General features: G+C 35.0%; 1 protein-coding gene across 1 annotated transcript in view; it reads right to left on the bottom strand.

The window, feature by feature from the left end:
• Positions 1–8,555: 8,555 nt before the first annotated feature.
• The window catches only part of LOC108294985 (ovostatin-like), a 78,084-nt gene continuing 69,632 nt past the window's right edge, over positions 8,556–17,007 (bottom strand). Inside the window, exons 27-34 of the mRNA XM_037734407.1 lie at positions 16,672–16,837; positions 16,246–16,469; positions 14,724–14,939; positions 12,741–12,865; positions 12,050–12,140; positions 11,477–11,545; positions 11,161–11,263; positions 8,556–9,506 (exon numbers count right to left, since the gene is read on the bottom strand). Of these exons, the coding sequence (XP_037590335.1) occupies positions 9,442–9,506; positions 11,161–11,263; positions 11,477–11,545; positions 12,050–12,140; positions 12,741–12,865; positions 14,724–14,939; positions 16,246–16,469; positions 16,672–16,837 (1,059 nt within the window). The 3' untranslated portion in view covers positions 8,556–9,441. The remainder of the gene's footprint in view (positions 9,507–11,160; positions 11,264–11,476; positions 11,546–12,049; positions 12,141–12,740; positions 12,866–14,723; positions 14,940–16,245; positions 16,470–16,671; positions 16,838–17,007) is intronic.

Genomic DNA, 17,007 nt, shown 5'->3' on the forward strand with positions numbered 1-17,007 from the left:
AAGCCAAAGATCACATTATAATCATTAAAATTGTTTTAATGATCTATCAGCTGATAAATCCTCTGTAATTTTATTGAAAACAAAGTGCTAAACTAGGTCAATTGCAAAAGATTTGGAAATCAGTCATTATGATCATTCTTATTCTTGGTTCCCAGAAAGTATTCAATAAAGTCTTAAAAGGACTTATAAATGGCCACCAATCATTACTCTGTTACTTAAAAATACAACTTTTACCATATACTCAGAAAGTTTGGAAATTTTGTAATATCATTAACTTTAATATACTTTTGTCAATATAAAGCCTCATAAAAGTCTTTCATCTGATCAAAACCATAACCTGTACATTTAACTCGTTTCATTTAAAGAAAGTGTCCACCAGTAACCTAATTTATAAAACCCGTCCTTATTGTCAAAATAATCAGTCAAATTAGACTCATTTCTGACAGGAAAAACTGTTGTTATATTTTTAATTTAAATAAACCCACTAACGTATATTCCCGGGACGACTCTCCCATTTTGCAATTCTAAGATAAAGAGTTTGGCTGAATATTTGCTACTTAGATGAAGTAAGACAACACTACTTTGATATTTCTTTCCATGCTGTCTGCTTAATTCTTATGGAACTCTCAGGGGGAATATAAACATTGACAAGAGTTGGAAAAGAGAAGAGGGGAATTTTAAATGTAAATTGTAATTGTATCTGTCACCTCTACAATATGTACGAGTACAGAAAATTTCAGAACAGGCCAAAAGAATCCATTTCTAACATCACGTTTTTCTTATACCAGAAATTGTTTTAAGACAGATGGGTATATGACACCTACAATGGGCTACAATGGGCTTATGATGCCTTGATTAAGAGAGTTTGTGGGCTGGACACGGTGGCTCACGCCTGTAATCCCAACACGTTGGGAGGCTGAGGTGGGTGGATCACGAGGTCAAGAGATCGAGACTATCCTGGTTAACACGGTGAAACCCCGTCTCTACTAAAAATACAAAAAATAAGCTGGGCATGGTGGCACGTGCCTGTAATCCCAGCTACTCAGGAGGCTGAGGCAGGAGAATTGCCTGAACCCAGGAGGCGGAGGTTGCGGTGAGCCGAGATCATGCCATTGCACTCCAGCCTGGGTAACAAGAGCGAAACTCCATCTCAAAAAAAAAAAAAAAAAAAAAAAAAAAAAAAAAAAAAAAAAAAAAAAAAAAAAGAGTTTGTGCAAATATCAGTATTTTGATTAGTCTTTTTGCAAGACATTTTTCACTCCAAGATACATCTAAAATAGATATTAAAATTGCAAGAGAAAATTGTTACATTAAAGTGAACTCATAAGTTATGCCTTGATTATATTACAGCATGATGACAGTGATATTATATCATTACCTACTACAATCATAGGATTATTGATCATGCACAACTTCGAGGATCCCAGAAATGACATTGACATAAACTGAGGGCAAAGCTGGCTGTAACTAAAAGATTTTAGCCAAATGTCAAAGTCAAAGATAAATGTCATTGTGCCCCAATAAACAGTATGTGTTTATCAAAAGTGATAAACCTGAAGACTTCATTGCAACATCAAAGACTTTAATGAAAAGACAAGACAAAAGCTAAGTTATGACCATAATTATAGCATTAAATATAGGCACTAGAAGAGAAGAAATATATGTGAAAAAAGTTGACTTTGTAATTGCAAATAGCTTTGATATGTTAATTGTATAAAAGATTTTTCAAATGGTTCAAAATAAAGCTATTTTTCAAAGGAACTCTACCAAAGACATCATTACCTTTGGACGTTTCTAAACAAACTTTATTTTCAAAGACAAATGTGTTTACAGAGCATTGAGTAACTTTGAGTGGGTTGAGAATGAAGGTGTTCTTACCACCTGAGTACACACTGGGGAAGGCAGAGTTGGAATCATTGGCACATGTGGAATGAAATTAATGCTTACATTAGCACATTTGGAATGTAAGTAGCAATACTTTCAACAAACAACAAAAAAAAGCAGGATTCTTGGTTGTAAAATTTATCTGCCATGATAATATGCTGGTTAATCCTGTATGTTTTCTCTTCTTGTGAATACTTGGCCTGGCAGAGAGCAGGCTGGAAAAATCAGGAGATTGCTGACCATGTTTCCATCCTTCACGTATTTCCCTGCATGGATTCTGAGAGGCAGAACAAATGATAAAAAAATGATGAATGTGCTTTTCATCTTATAAGAAAGACTCACACTTAATATGACACTATACTAATATTCAGAGATCAGGTCAGAGGGCTTGTCGGCTGAGCTGTAACTCCACCTGCCTGCTTTAGTCAATATTTCAGTAGCGCCTCCTTCTACACACATTATTCAAAACTGCCCTCGTGGCAAAATAATCTTCTACCAGCCCAGTCTTCTTTATTATATTAAAATTAAATTTTTGATTCATTAAAAACATTATTAGGAGAGTGAAAGGAAAAGTCACAGAGAAGAAAATGATATTTTCTGTACATATAATTGACAAGTGCTTATACCTAGAATATATTGAAGACTTCCAGAAATAAATTAGAAAAAGACCTAGCATCTTACACAAAAGAATACCCAAATAGCTAATAAATATATGAAAAGTATTTGGTCTCCAGCGAAATGCAAATTAATACCACAATGAAATACTCTACATATCCAAAAAAATGGTTAAAGTGAAGATTCATAATGCCAAGTTTTAGTGAGCATGTGGAGCAATCGAACCTCTCATCCAATTGTGAAAATGAATCATCGTTATCTACTAGAATTCACCATCTGCATGACCTCTGCTGCTTTTACCATTACATAAATACCAAGGACAGTGACAGCAAATGTGCAAAAAGTCCCGTATAAGAACATCTGTAGTTGCATTATTTGTAATGGCTCTAAATTGAAAACAACTCAAATGTCCAACAATAGGATATGTAAATTGTAGTATATTCATACAATTAAAACTATAAAGTGTTTTTCAATAAAATGGAATAATGTCACTTGCATCAATGTCAATGAATCCCATGAATATAGAACTGAGCATAAGATTCCCCACACACACGGATACACAAACACATTGCAAATCATATAATTCCACTTACAGAAACACAGGTGTGTTCATTCTGTCATTCCAGACTAGTCTTTCTTCTTCTTAGAGAGTCAGCAATTGTAGTTTTGCTCAGGATAATGAAATGTTCCACACCTGGGATGCCCAGTTACCACAACTCCAACCTGCTGACTCTTCTACCTTTGATGCCTCAGCCGTATGAAACTTCTTGCTTTTCTTTAGCAGTTGAGAATCTTTCTACTTGACTTGAAGCCTTCGCATCTTTTATTAGCTTCTCCTGTATTGTTCTTCTGCAGATGTTCTGTTAGCTAACTTCTTCACCACCTTAAACCTTTGCTCATCTATCAGCTTCTCAATGAGGTCTGCCCTGATCACAGCATTTAAAATTGCAAAGTCTAACTCCCAATCTTGTGGTACTCTTGATTTTCCTTGCTGTGCCTTTCAAAAGATAACACTTGTCATTTTCTGACATATTACATAATGAACTTACTTATGTTTCTTGTTTATTGCCTGTCTCTCCTCTCTAAAATATAAGGCAGAGATGTCTTGTTTTTCACTGTTTCTTGTTATTGAGAAGTATATCCACTAATAACAGGCATTCTATAATTGTTTGTTGAATAAATAAATGAAAGCTTTATGCCACCATGGGACATAACACTTGTTTTTTCTCTCTTAAAAGTATATCACTTGACCCAGCAATCCAATTACTGGGTATATACCCAAAGGATTATAAATCATTCTATCATAAAGACACATGCACAGGTATGTTCACTGCGGTGCCGTTTACGATAGCAAAGACCTGGAACCAACCCAAATGCCCATCAATGATAGACTGGACAAAGAAAATGTGGCACATATACACCATGGAATACTATGCAGCCATAAAAAATGATGAGTTTGTATCCTTTGTAGAGACATGGATGAATCTAGAAGTCATCATTCTCTGCAAACTGACACAAGAACAGAAAACCACTCATAGGCAGGTGACGAACAATGAGAACACCTGGGCACAGGGAAGGGAAAAACATTCACTGGGCAAGGTGCAGGGGTGGAGGGGAGGGGGTGGGGGGAACAGTGTGGGGGGCGGGGAGGCTGGGGAGGGATAACATCTGGAGAAATGCCTGATGTAGGCAACAGGGGGTGGGAGGATGGAGACAGCAAACCAGCATGGCATGTATGTACCTATGCAGCAATTCTGCAGGAAGCAGGATGTGCACATGTACCCTAGAGCCCAAAGTACAATTTAAAAAATAAGTATATAAAAAGATCAATGGATAAATTGACTTGTATGCACATATTTAATAGAGAAAGAAGCAATAATATTTCCAGAAGAATGAGTTAGGAATAACTAAGGATGATGTGAAGTCAGTCTTTGTGCAAGCAATCATATAACAGAGTCAATTATATGGTTTTATCAGCAGATCACAGGGCCTTCTTCCCCTTTTATTAGTGACATAGATGAATACACACACACACACACACACACACACATATCTTCTGCAAAACCATTAAAAATGTTACTTAATGTAAGAAAGAAAGAATGCCATTCTCTTTCACATTCTTCTAGTTTATTATTATTTCTTGAAAAGTATTGCTGGGGATTTTGTATACTGGTGCCTGTGCTGTGTGCTGAAGAGGGCTTTGCACAGTGCTGCTAATGCCAAGGCTGCAGTGAGCTAACCTGCATTTTTCTATTAGCTGAGGGTGTAGTGATAGCTGGGCACAGTGAGACTGTGAGTTAGTTGAGCAAGAGGGCTACGTGTCCTGGGCCAAAAAGAAAGGCAGACACATAGCGTATTGGCTTTTTCCTCTTTGCTGTCTCGTTCTCCTGCCAGCCTCTTTCTCCTCAGTTAGGACTCCACAGATAGTATTAAGGATTTTTCTTTTACCAAGGACCTGCCAACTTGGGGCATGTATCACCACACCTGGCTAATTTTTGTATTCTTAGCAGAGACGGGTTTCTCCATGTTGGTCACACCGGTCTTGAACTCCTGACCTCCCAAAATGCTGGGATTACAGACATGAGTCACTGTGCCCAGCTTTTCTTTTTCTTTTTTTCTAATGGGGAGGGAGGAGGTAGCTAACACCAGGTCTCTGGGTGGATACTAACTCTGCACACAGGAATGGAAGGAGGAATCCAGAGGATCTGCCCCTGGAGATGGGGGTGACCCTGAGAGCCAGTGGCCTGCAGAGAGGATCCATGCAACCTCAGAGACTCAGAAAGCCAGTGACCCCATCCATCAGAGCAAGTTTCTCGCCCTATGCACTTTTCTTGAAGAAAACAAACCTGGATAAGGTGAAGCCAGTGGGCTTAAAAGTTTCACTGCCAGTCCGAATCAAGGGCCACAGCTCCTTGTTAAGCCAAATAAGCATTGCAAAGAAATAAAGACAGGTACTGAGAAAAGTGATGACAGGTCCCAATTGTGGAAAAACAGTAGAAACACAGCTCTTCACTTCATCCATTATTACTTCATGCAACATTTTGAGAAATCTTTTCTTCTTTTTATGGTGTAAGATTACCTTAATAAAAATATAAATAACACCCATCATTCAATGATATTTAATTTAATGTAATGTTAACTAAATTCCAAAATTGTATGACTCCATTGTCCATTTTATATCACTGTAAAATGTTCTTGTTTGTGTATCCTCCAGATTAGAACTTAGGGAAATTTCAAGTATTTGGAACCACTAGCTTTTATTTCCTAGTGTCACCAAGTTGGGAGCAATTCTGCCATGGAGGCCTCTCTGCTGCCATCTAGATGGCTTCCATTTTGGGCAATGACTCTGACTCACCAGTGGCTGTTGCCTTATTTCTTTCCTAGCAGTAAGCAAGTTTTCCTTAGTATCCTCTCTGTTCTCAACTCACACCCTCCATCGTAGTCACTCTCAGAAACCAAGGAATTCTTTTCCACTTCCTGATTGCCTGGCTTTACATTGGGTGCTTCAAACAAATCAGCCCTAGTGGGGGCAATGGCAGGTGTCTGTTTTTCCTGACTCAGTATTAGTGATATTTAAAGCAAATAGGAATTTGAAATGTGTTTCTCTGTATTTTTGGACCGTCACACTAATATATGCTTTATTTCAATTCTAGTTTGAGGCAAATTCCTCCATTTGTTCAATCACTTTTCCCTAGTTTGCTTATTTTTTCCATATTTTTTTCTCTTTTACACCTAAAGGTAACCTTGAAAAATTACATGTGACATCTTCATTTCTACAAGTGTCCCTTGTTGGGGAAATATAAATGAAAATAAAAGGTACCAACCCAGAAGTCCTCACCATAAGGGTATTGGAGAAGGAAAACACTTTTATTATTGAATAATCATTAAGCCAGAATGTGATGTGTGTCACAGGCAATCTGCTAAGAGTTTGCAAAGACAGAAAAATATCTCAGCCTTTTGTATTGCTGAGCTGATGCAGCCCATTACATACATGTTCTTAACATAAACTCTAGCCTTCAATTATGGGGATTTGACTGCACCATTTATCACACATAATTTGTCCTAGATTCATGTGGTTATGGGGGCGATCATGTGTGTTAATGGGATTTATCTAAATGAAAAATAAACTCCTCTTATCTTCATGATAAGAGGTAGTTTAACTTGGAGCAAGATGCCCATGGAAGTTGGCCTCCTACCCTTCTGCAGAAATCGCAGATAGGGATGCAATCTCCTTTGATGTTGATGTTTCAAAGAAATAGCTCCCACATTCTTCATAATGCTGACGAAAATCCTACCCAGTGTTCAAAAAGGTTTGTATACATTTCAAAGAGGAGAAAAGACTTAAAGTAACAAGTGTTCTCAGGAAATTAAAAAAGGGGAGGGAAGATTGGTCTCTTCCTTTATTTTCAACACAGAGTTAAAACTATTTAAAATTTTTATTTGTCCTTACACCCTGCAATAATGGATGCTTTTTTGCTTAATTGACAAATGGGATTGCCAATCCCATTTGATGAAGTAGCATATCAATGCTTGGAAATATATTCAATCATACTTTTTGTAGTAAAATTTTCTATAACATGGTTTATTCTTTGGAATCATCTCTTCTTTTATTTTATTGAAAAATCATGCATAGGTCCATGGTGATGCCAATGAAGATTAAGGAAAAAATACATTAAAAAGCTGACCAAAGAACAAATGTTTGGGAAGGCACAATTTTTAGAAATTGATTCAGGAGCTACGGGCGCTCATTATAACAACAACAAAAATGGTTAAAACTTATTTAATTAGCATTCCTTTATGATACGCATGCCTGCTACTTAATGACTGACATATTTACCAATCTCTTACACAGAACAAGTCAAGGCTCTGTACTCAGGGCCTTTGTAGTGGTTCCTTGCCATGCGATGATGGGTACATGGATCAGACTTAAAACCAATCATCATTCTGGGCACAAGGTTAGCTAAGTCCAAATAAGCCCAATGTAGCCACATCTGATCCATAGATCGATAAGAGGGAGAAATAAATACTTATTGTTGGAAGCCACTGAGGTTGGGGTTGGGTTTTAAAATCTCCATTACTGCAGCAATAATGAAGATACCCTTAATATCTTTTTAAAATATATTTTATTTTTAGAGTAGTTTTAGTTTCATAGAAAAATTGAGCAGAAAGTGAGAGAGCTCTCATGCGCACCCTCTGTTCCCATATGGATGGGTTCCCCACTATCAATATTCTGCACCAGAGCGGTCCATTTGTTAACAGTTGATGAAGTTACTTAACACACCGTTGTCACCAAAGGCCATAGTTCATATTCAGGTTCACTCTTGGTGTTGTACATTCTATGAGTTTTGGCAAATGTATGATGACATGTATCCAACAAACATTATAGTGTCATGCAGCGTAGTTTCACTGCCCTAAAACCTTTTGTGTTTCACCAAATTATCTTTCCCTCCTTACAACCCCTGGCAACCATTGATCTTTTTACTGTCTCCATAGTTTTGCCTTTTCTAGATATTGTATGGTTTGAATACTTGAATACAGCCAGAACTGAAAGAAGTCACTGAGATTTAGTGGGAAAGTGGAATAAAATATTTGACAGATAAACAGGGGCTATTTCATTTAAAACCTTGTACACGATGGTAAAGCCTTCATTGCTATCTGATGTACAATGGAAAGCTACTGAAGAAGAGATCTAAGCAAACGAAAAGAAAGTTTTAAAGCTCTGTTTTAGAACATTGATTTTGGAAGTATAAAAGATAGGTATTACTGATGAATGTCAAGTCTGTGAGCCAGGGAGAAATAAGCATAATACACAAGTCTGGGACCTGCACCACAGGATTCTGGTGGATGCAACTGCCATTAATGAGATGACTGGGTGACCAGGTATGGAGTGAGATTGACTGTGATAGGGAGCAGCTAGGAATGACAAATGACATTTGAAATGTTTAAGTTCGTTATGTTTGAGATATTTATGAGATAGAGCATTAGTTTTCTATTGCTGCAATAACAAATTATCTCATACTTTGTGGCTCACAACAACATACATTTATTCTTTTATTTTAACAATTACATATAAGTAAACACTTTAGGTATATGTACAAAAATAATTTTCTAAAATATATCTGTTTAATAACATACTAATGAATATTTGATCTCATAATTAAATCAAGTGTATAATATGTTATTGCCAAGAAAACTCTACAAATATATTTTCAGAAATGATACTCTAAGTGATTGGTTTGGGGAGGAGATCAGGGTTGTATTTGTTTCATGCTAAACTTACCTGGAAAGAGAAAATACAGTTTTAAAATGGAAGTTAAAAATACATAGGTTCTTACTGGAAAAATAAACAACCATGAATTCTGGTCAGGTTTTACTCAACAATAGTTGCCAAGGAAAATAAACATGTTTACATTTATATAACATGAGTTCTTCCTTTTTCACAGTTCCCAGAGAAATTATTCAGAAACACGTACCACAACTAAAGTGTCAACACATTAGAATACTCCTTATCTAACAAAATATTTTCTTTAGTCATTCAGTGATTGATGGGATAGGCATTCTCTGCTTGGGTTGTCCTGAAGGTAGAATTTGAGGCAAGGGCTTGGATGCAGATAATTCATTTCATTTCAGAGGGGATCCCAGGAAACATGAGTGAGAGAGCAGGGAGACTGAGACAAAAATGGAAAAGAGCTAATTTACGGATTTGTGGACGAGGTTGTTTCCTGAAAATCTGGGAGATGGGTTTCAAGGGGACTTCATAAGAAGCATTTGGAACGCCTCCCACTATTCTTGACTTAAAGGCAGAGGCAGGAGCATTTGTCTACTGGCCCTGGTCTCCGCCGGTTGAAGATTTTGGGAAGGGCAGGTTTAATGTTTCCAGGAACAAACTTGACATATAGCCCAGTTACCAAGTATCTTCTTTCACATCTCATGTTTCTTATCCTAGAATGAGGTTTCAAAAGACATCTGACCACAGGGTGTGCTATATTCCGTAAGTGCAAATTCATCTGAAAGATAGTAATTGTTATTAGAAAGTTTTACAACATTGTTCAAGAAGAAAATATCTTTATTTCTTATATGTTTATTCCCCTAAATCTATGCTACTATAACAGTTTCTTTACTTAACGACTTCCAAATACACTGTATTTTTATTTTTCTGAATTACATCACATTGCATCCATGCCTATATGATTATTCTTAAGAGTTTCAGGTATGATGTTTTGTATATGATACATATTAAAACTTAACAGAGGTTAGGGCTTTCTCTTCTAGAATAAAATGTCTATAAGCTGGAGGGATAGTGAAGCCTTAGTTCAATCATCCAGGTTTTTGTAAAGAAGCAAAGATGTACTTAATAAATATGAAGGCACTCAAAGTTTGTAAATCACTGTTGATTTACACTAAACACTTAATAGTTTGTATCACTATTGATTCACTCCCTTTTTTTTGGCTATTTATCAGGAGAGTATGTATAAAACAGGTTTTTTTTTTTCTCTAAAAGTCTATGAGTCATTTATTGGCTGAGGTAATCTGACTTGAAAATAATTAACTTGTCCTTTTAATTTTTTAATTGGTAAACTTACTAGACCTATATTTTAATGTATTCATAGACATAATTTTTATCTAAGAAAAGTACAGTGTTCAGATAAGCTTCAATTTTGAAACAGAAGACTTCATTTAGAGATCTTATTCTTCTACTTACTTGTTTGGTGTTATCAATAAGAATTTACCTTCCTGAGTCTTGGTTGAAACAATAACAACACAATAAGAACTTGGTTGAAAAAAAAAAAAACCCAAAGTTACCTGACCAAGTAGCTCTGATTATAATTTTTTTTATTTAAAAATCTCACTGTGCTGAGCAATATATAGATAGGTGATAGCTAACTAGATAAATAGATGGATGCCCAGACGAGCCTGTTCAAGGATGAGAGGCAAGAATAAGTTGATTCAGCTGGCAGTCAGTCAGCCCCCAATCAAGAGCCAGTCCAATGCTAGACATAGGAATGAGGCCTCCTAGATCATCCAGCTGGCCAATGCACCAGGTGAATTATAGGTACAATTCAAAGAGGGAACAGCTGAATCAGCCCAATCTGTCAGCCTAAACCAAAGGGCTTGGCTGATCCATAGAACTGTGAGGCATAATAAATGGCTGTGGCTTTAAAAATATATTTCATAAGAATATTTTCACTAACATATCTCTGTCATCTCTAATAGTATATGTCTCTTTCTTTATTCAAATAAACATATAATTTCTATATCCTATAATTCACACCTTCATAGCCATTAACTTTCTTTTGCCTAAATCTATATTCAACCAGATAGCCCACTTCACATTTATTTTCCAATAATTTTAATGAATATTTTAGTGAAAAGACTCCTTGAGAAAAATCATGCCGGTGGTGTCCACATAGATAGAAAGAACCTCAAATTTTGCTCTTGAAATTCTGATGCTTTTTGTATTAGGTAATATGAAAAGTTACAAAACATCAAATAAGAGAAAAAGATTTCAAAAATAGGGACTATAACACCAGTAGAGAAAATGAAGATTGGTTTAACTATGTAGGTTGGTGCAAAAGTAATTGTGGTTTTTTACTTGAATGTAATGGCAAAACCCGCAGTTACTTAATGATAAAAATCGCAATTACTAAACACAATTCTTACCAGTTTCATAATAATCATAGAGCTGAACAGATGCTGGCTTGATGTTGGATACGAGTGCATCTTGTTTGACAGAGAATGAGAATTGAATTTCTTTTTGAGTAACCTGAGAATAAATTAACATTGTTATGCATATTGAGATGTATTCCCTCAATTTCTCTCCATTTCAAATATTCAGAATTATTTTGGCAACACTAATTTGATACTTAAGCCCTTAGGAAAGCTTTTTTAAACATCAAAAACAAAGACAAAAGTAAAACCACATTGTGCATCAAGCATATACATCAACGCACAAACTAAGTTATGACAGTAAACTTACATTCTCCAGGTAGAAAAAGACATGGGTGGTTTTGATTTCTACTCGCTGTACTTTGCCATCTTCCTGAAGCTAAAAATAAGAAAGAAAAGAGTGCTGAAAATTCAGGGAATTTGGAATACAAACATCTAGTTATCCAAAGATGAAATACTTGATTTCAACTTGGTAGTCTTCCTGTATCTTTATAAAACTTGCAATGTTTCTATAAAGCTTCAACAACAAACATTAATTTTGGAGATTTATTCATTCAACATTTTTGAGGTATCTGTCTGTATAATATTAGTTTCTAATTTTAAATAAATAGAATAACAGAATGAATATAATAAAAACTAAACACTAACTCATCTACCTGTTTTTTAATGATTCACTGTTTGGACAATATAAGAATATAAATTATTTTGAGAAACTCATCATTTTACTTTTAGACACACATAAGATTCGAATTTAACTCCTTAAGAATAGAGAATGTATTCCTTTTTTAAAAATAAACTTGTGGCCAATGTCTAGCATAGAAAAGGCCCCAACACATTTCATCCATTCTGAAGTTATTTCAGTTGACAACATTTAAATCTTTACCTTCTTAACTGATGGTCTGTCGGGGACAAATCCTGAAAGCATCTTCACATCAATGATTGCCATGTTGGAAGAGTTGCGCTTTCCATAATAACTTTATTTTTTTAAAAGCACAAAATTTAAAATTCAGATACACTTTGATCATTACTTAGGAAAACAAATTAAAAATAAAACAAATTTTCATGCAAAAAAGTTTATTTTATCATACCCTTTATAGAGGGTATTGTTCTGAGATCGGAATAATCTAATTATAAACTGAAGTGAGTGGTGCTCAGAAATGACACAACATACATCTTAATTCATTCCTAAGTGGACCCAGAGAATTCAACCCAGGTCTGATAGTCTTATTTTAGAATTTGATGTTTCAAAATTTAAGAGATTCAATATGTTGATTTGCAAACTAGAAACTAAGAAAATGTACCTCTTGAGGAGGAATTTATAGAACTTTTTTCCCTTCCAACTTCCTTCTCTTCCATATTTTTACGAAGCCAGGTTTATTTTTGCACCTACTATAATCTTATAAAATTTAGGCAATTTAAACAAGATACAATATATTTTCCAAGAGGATCAAGACAGGACAATCTTTCACATACAATAATTGGGATGTGGTTTCACTCTGAGGCAGAGAAAGACCCTAGGCTACCTGAATTAGAGGAAGAGGGATATCTGTGATTACCTAAAAAAGAGTAGTTACCTGGCTGAAACAACAAGGTCAAATTTTGAATCAAATAATCCTCTGCAGAAAACATTGGCTGTATACACAGAAAGGGAAAATCCAGATGACTTCTTAGGGAGCAGGATGTTATATCTCAGAGTAGGCTTGAATAAATATAGAATATGTTATTTATTAACTAAAGGATTCATTTTAAACTTATTACCTCCACATTAACATTTCAACTTGAAAGTTAATTTTTACCTCTCTGCTTCTTTTTTTTCTATACAATTAGTAACACTAGTAACTTTAGTTGACATATTGAACATATACTCTGTAATTACTTTTATATGCTTTTTATATAATGTTTCCAACAACCCCTTGAGGTAGACACTATTTTTAACATCCATTTTATAGATGAGGGGAATGAGGGACAGAGAGATGAGTAACTGATCCAAATTTATGCAGCAATTGAGTAGCAGAGTTAGAATATATCTATGCTATGTTTGGATAATAATTTCAATAATCTGATTTCAGCCTTAAGCAACTGATAAAATTACTATAATGTCAGAACTTCAGGAATCAATGTAAATATCATGAATACAATGAATAAAAGAGAAATTATAGAATCTAAATCTAAAATAATATGATTTGATAATAGGCTTGGTTAAAGACTTAACTTGACCTAATAATCTCACTTCAAGAAATACTTCCAGAAGATATACCTGTTCAAGTATGAAGCAATATATGCACATTATTAATTTCAATTCTATATATACTAGTCAAAGAAGGGAACTACTGCAACTGTCCAGAAACATTTGACATATTGAGTATACTCTGGTATATTGGACTACACAGTATGGAAATGCCAGCTAATAAAGGTAGAAGGTGTGATAGAATAAGAAAATCACCACTTTGTAGTTCTTAATGAAATGGTTGATCAGGTAAAGATCATCAATGCATGTTAAGCCTTTTGGGTAAAAATTGATGATGAACTCAACATTTGCATGATCCCAATGTAATATTTTAAATGTTAATTGCTGGTGCAAAGAAGAAAAAAGAAACAACATTAATGGGGAAGTATGGCTATCACCACCTTTAACCCAGGGATCAAACTTAACATCACTAATCATGATGTGCCTCTGGATGTGATATAGTATATATAGAGATCTAACTGTTACAGAAGACACAGAATGAGGCACCAAATTTGATGGAGAACAATCTGATAAAGTCAGAATTACGGAAATTCTATACTACAACTCGCCTGATCTCTTCAAAAAATTAATGTCACAAAAAATACAAAAAACTTGATAGATCTGTTAGGTTAAAAGGGACTTGAGAACCATAACAAATAACTGCAAAATACGGTCCTTGATTAAATCCTGGCTTGAAAACCATAAAGTATATTTGAGGATAGAGGTTTGATAATTAAATCATATCATAATACAAACTACTGTTATTTATTTATTTATTTAGAGATAGACTCTCACTCTGTTGCCCAGGCTGGAGTGCAGCGGCATCATCTCAGCTCACTGCAACCTCTGTCTCCCCGGTTCAAGCAATTCCCCTGCCTCAGCCTCCCGAGTAGCTGAGATTACAGGCATGTATCACCACGCCCAGCTAAATTTTGTATTTTTAGTAGAGATGGGGTTTCACCATGTTGGCCACGGTGGTCTCAAACTCCTGACCTCAAGTGATCAGCCTGCCTCAGTCTCCCAAAGTGCTGGGATTACAGGCGTGAGCCACTGTACCTGGCCAGGCTATTGTTAATTTGTGTTTACTCTGATAACATCATTGCAGTTATGTAATGGGATATCCTTTTTTTTTTTTTTTTTTTTTAAAGAGAAGCATATATAACATCTTTAGGAGTGGCGTGATATCTCTAATTTACTTTACAATTCAGCAAAACAAGGTGAAGCAAAAATGACCAAATGTGAACAAAGCATTGAATCTATTCAGTATACTATTCTTTCTAGTTCCACTTAGATTATAATTTTTGATAAGGGTAAACAAGCCCCAAGTTACCTGCACATAAACACAGCCACTGCCGTTCACTTCCACCACATACTTTCCCTTAGTTGTTGGCAATAGAATTTGTTGTAGCAACAAACGATTTTTATCATTCACTTGGAAGGCTGTACTGAATGCTTGCTCAGAGAAAATCTGCACTGAATTTTGTCTACTCTTGGAGAAAGTGAGCCTCTGGAATAGAGTCAGAGCTTGGAGAGCCACAATGGTATCCTAAAAAAAAAATGGCAGATTGTATTAAAGCATACCATAGGGCTTAGCAATCAGTCAAATACAGCTGTGATTCATTTAAAAATAATTTAAAATGCCATTATATTTTTTCCATGCATTTTGCTTTATTTGTTAACTATGCTGTCTTGGGTGCTGTATAACAAATGTGGTTTGTGGCAATATTTCTATTCAATTATTTAACACAGACAAAACATCATTTAATAGAATAAAAATGTACGAAGTGCTAATAAATTTTTTTAAATGCCTACCAAATCAGGCTTTGTTTTACCTGGTATTAAAACATACAACAAGGCTAAAACATCAATGGAAAGAACAACAAGACTAAAAATATGACAAAATATATATGACTTTATATTTCAATAACAGTAGCATTTCAAATCATTGGGATAATTAATTATTACATAAATGACACTGAGACAACTAGCTCCCCATTTAAAGTTAGGTCTCTACTGTAAATCTATCAAAATACACCCTATAAAATTACATCTCATAAAAGTATATCCTGTAAAATCAAAATATATCCTATAAAATGAATTAGTAATCGAAATACAGTGAATTCATAGTACAGAAAAGTCTGGTTAATATTTATATAATTTTTTGTGTGTTGAGTATTACACTTAGTTTTAAAGTGAGAATCCTCAGTAGAATAATTACATGGACTGAAAATGAAAATAATCTATATATTTAAAGCATGATAAAAATTGGAAGAAAAATTTAAAAATTGACAAGTATAAATTTACTATATTCAAAAGTCTTATACATAAGGAAAAGATTAATATCCCTATTAGGAAATGTGCAAATCGTATGACCAGGAAATTTATAACACATGAAATAAAAGAGATCTTCAAAAAATGAAAGCATATCTATCTAAGTAGAAAACAGTGAAATTTATTTTTATACAGAATAAATTATTACTTTTATTGTGAAATGATTTTGAAATTATATAATGAACGGTACTCACACACTGCAGATGATAATGCAAATTGATGCACCTTTTCTGATAAAATTGTAGCTAATTTTACATAGAACATTTAGCAGGTTATTACTTGTTTTTATTTTAAAAATTAAAGTATCTTTGAATAAGTATTTAGAGATTACTAGATAAAAATGCTACATCTGTAAAAAACCTAAAAGACAGCAAATTGAAACATGATAGCAAGTTTAATTATGACAATCAGCTCATTTAATTCCACAAATGCAATATATAAATTTAAAGACCAATACCACCAATGCAAAGCAGGTGCTCAATTTTCTTGTACTTATAAATTTAAAAAAGATATAGAGTTACCTTTGTGGAAGAGAAACCTCCACGGGAGTTTTGCTGCTTTGCCACCCAGCGTACAATCTGAGAGGCATAGGAAAGTTCTTCCGAAGTTAGCCGTGGCTTGGAAAGAAGGGCCAACAGCCCATAACAGGTCATCTCTACATCTGCGGAGGAAGCCCGACGGTAGTAGAAGGACGATGATCCTTTCGTAGAAAACCACTCTTCCAGTTCCCAGTACACAGAGCCACCTGACCAAAAAGTGAAAGGAATTTAACAGTGTCTGTGTCAAAGCATGAGATATACCCGTGTGTAGTCAGATGGGCGGTATTTGAGGGAGTGCAAACCTTACAACTGGTAATAAAGAAACACGAGGGAATGATAATGATCCCATTGCGAACCATTATTCTACTTATCCTGTATGTTACTCCAGGAAAGGTCAAAAACACTCACCTTCCCTTTTTGCTTTTTTGCTCAGCTCACTGAGGAAGAACTCCCTTTTGTCTTCATAGCCTACCAAACTATAAGTGTAGGCTAGGAGAGCCTGTTCATAAGTAGTCACAGCTCTCTCCCTAGATACGGTCTCTATGCACTGGAGGCCCTTTTGAATAACCGTAAACTGCAAAGATTAAAAAAGAAAAAATCAAATGTGCACACAAAAACACATACAAAAACACAGATGCAGACATGATCACTGCTGGAAAAAAATCAGGAATGAATCTTGTCTGTGCTGAAATGTTCAAAGAGCAAATGTAACACATTCATTTTAGTTTCTATATAGTTCCATCT

This window comes from Cebus imitator, unplaced genomic scaffold (assembly GCF_001604975.1).
Source record: "Cebus imitator isolate Cc_AM_T3 unplaced genomic scaffold, Cebus_imitator-1.0 Scaffold614, whole genome shotgun sequence".
Taxonomy (NCBI): Eukaryota; Metazoa; Chordata; class Mammalia; order Primates; family Cebidae; genus Cebus; species Cebus imitator.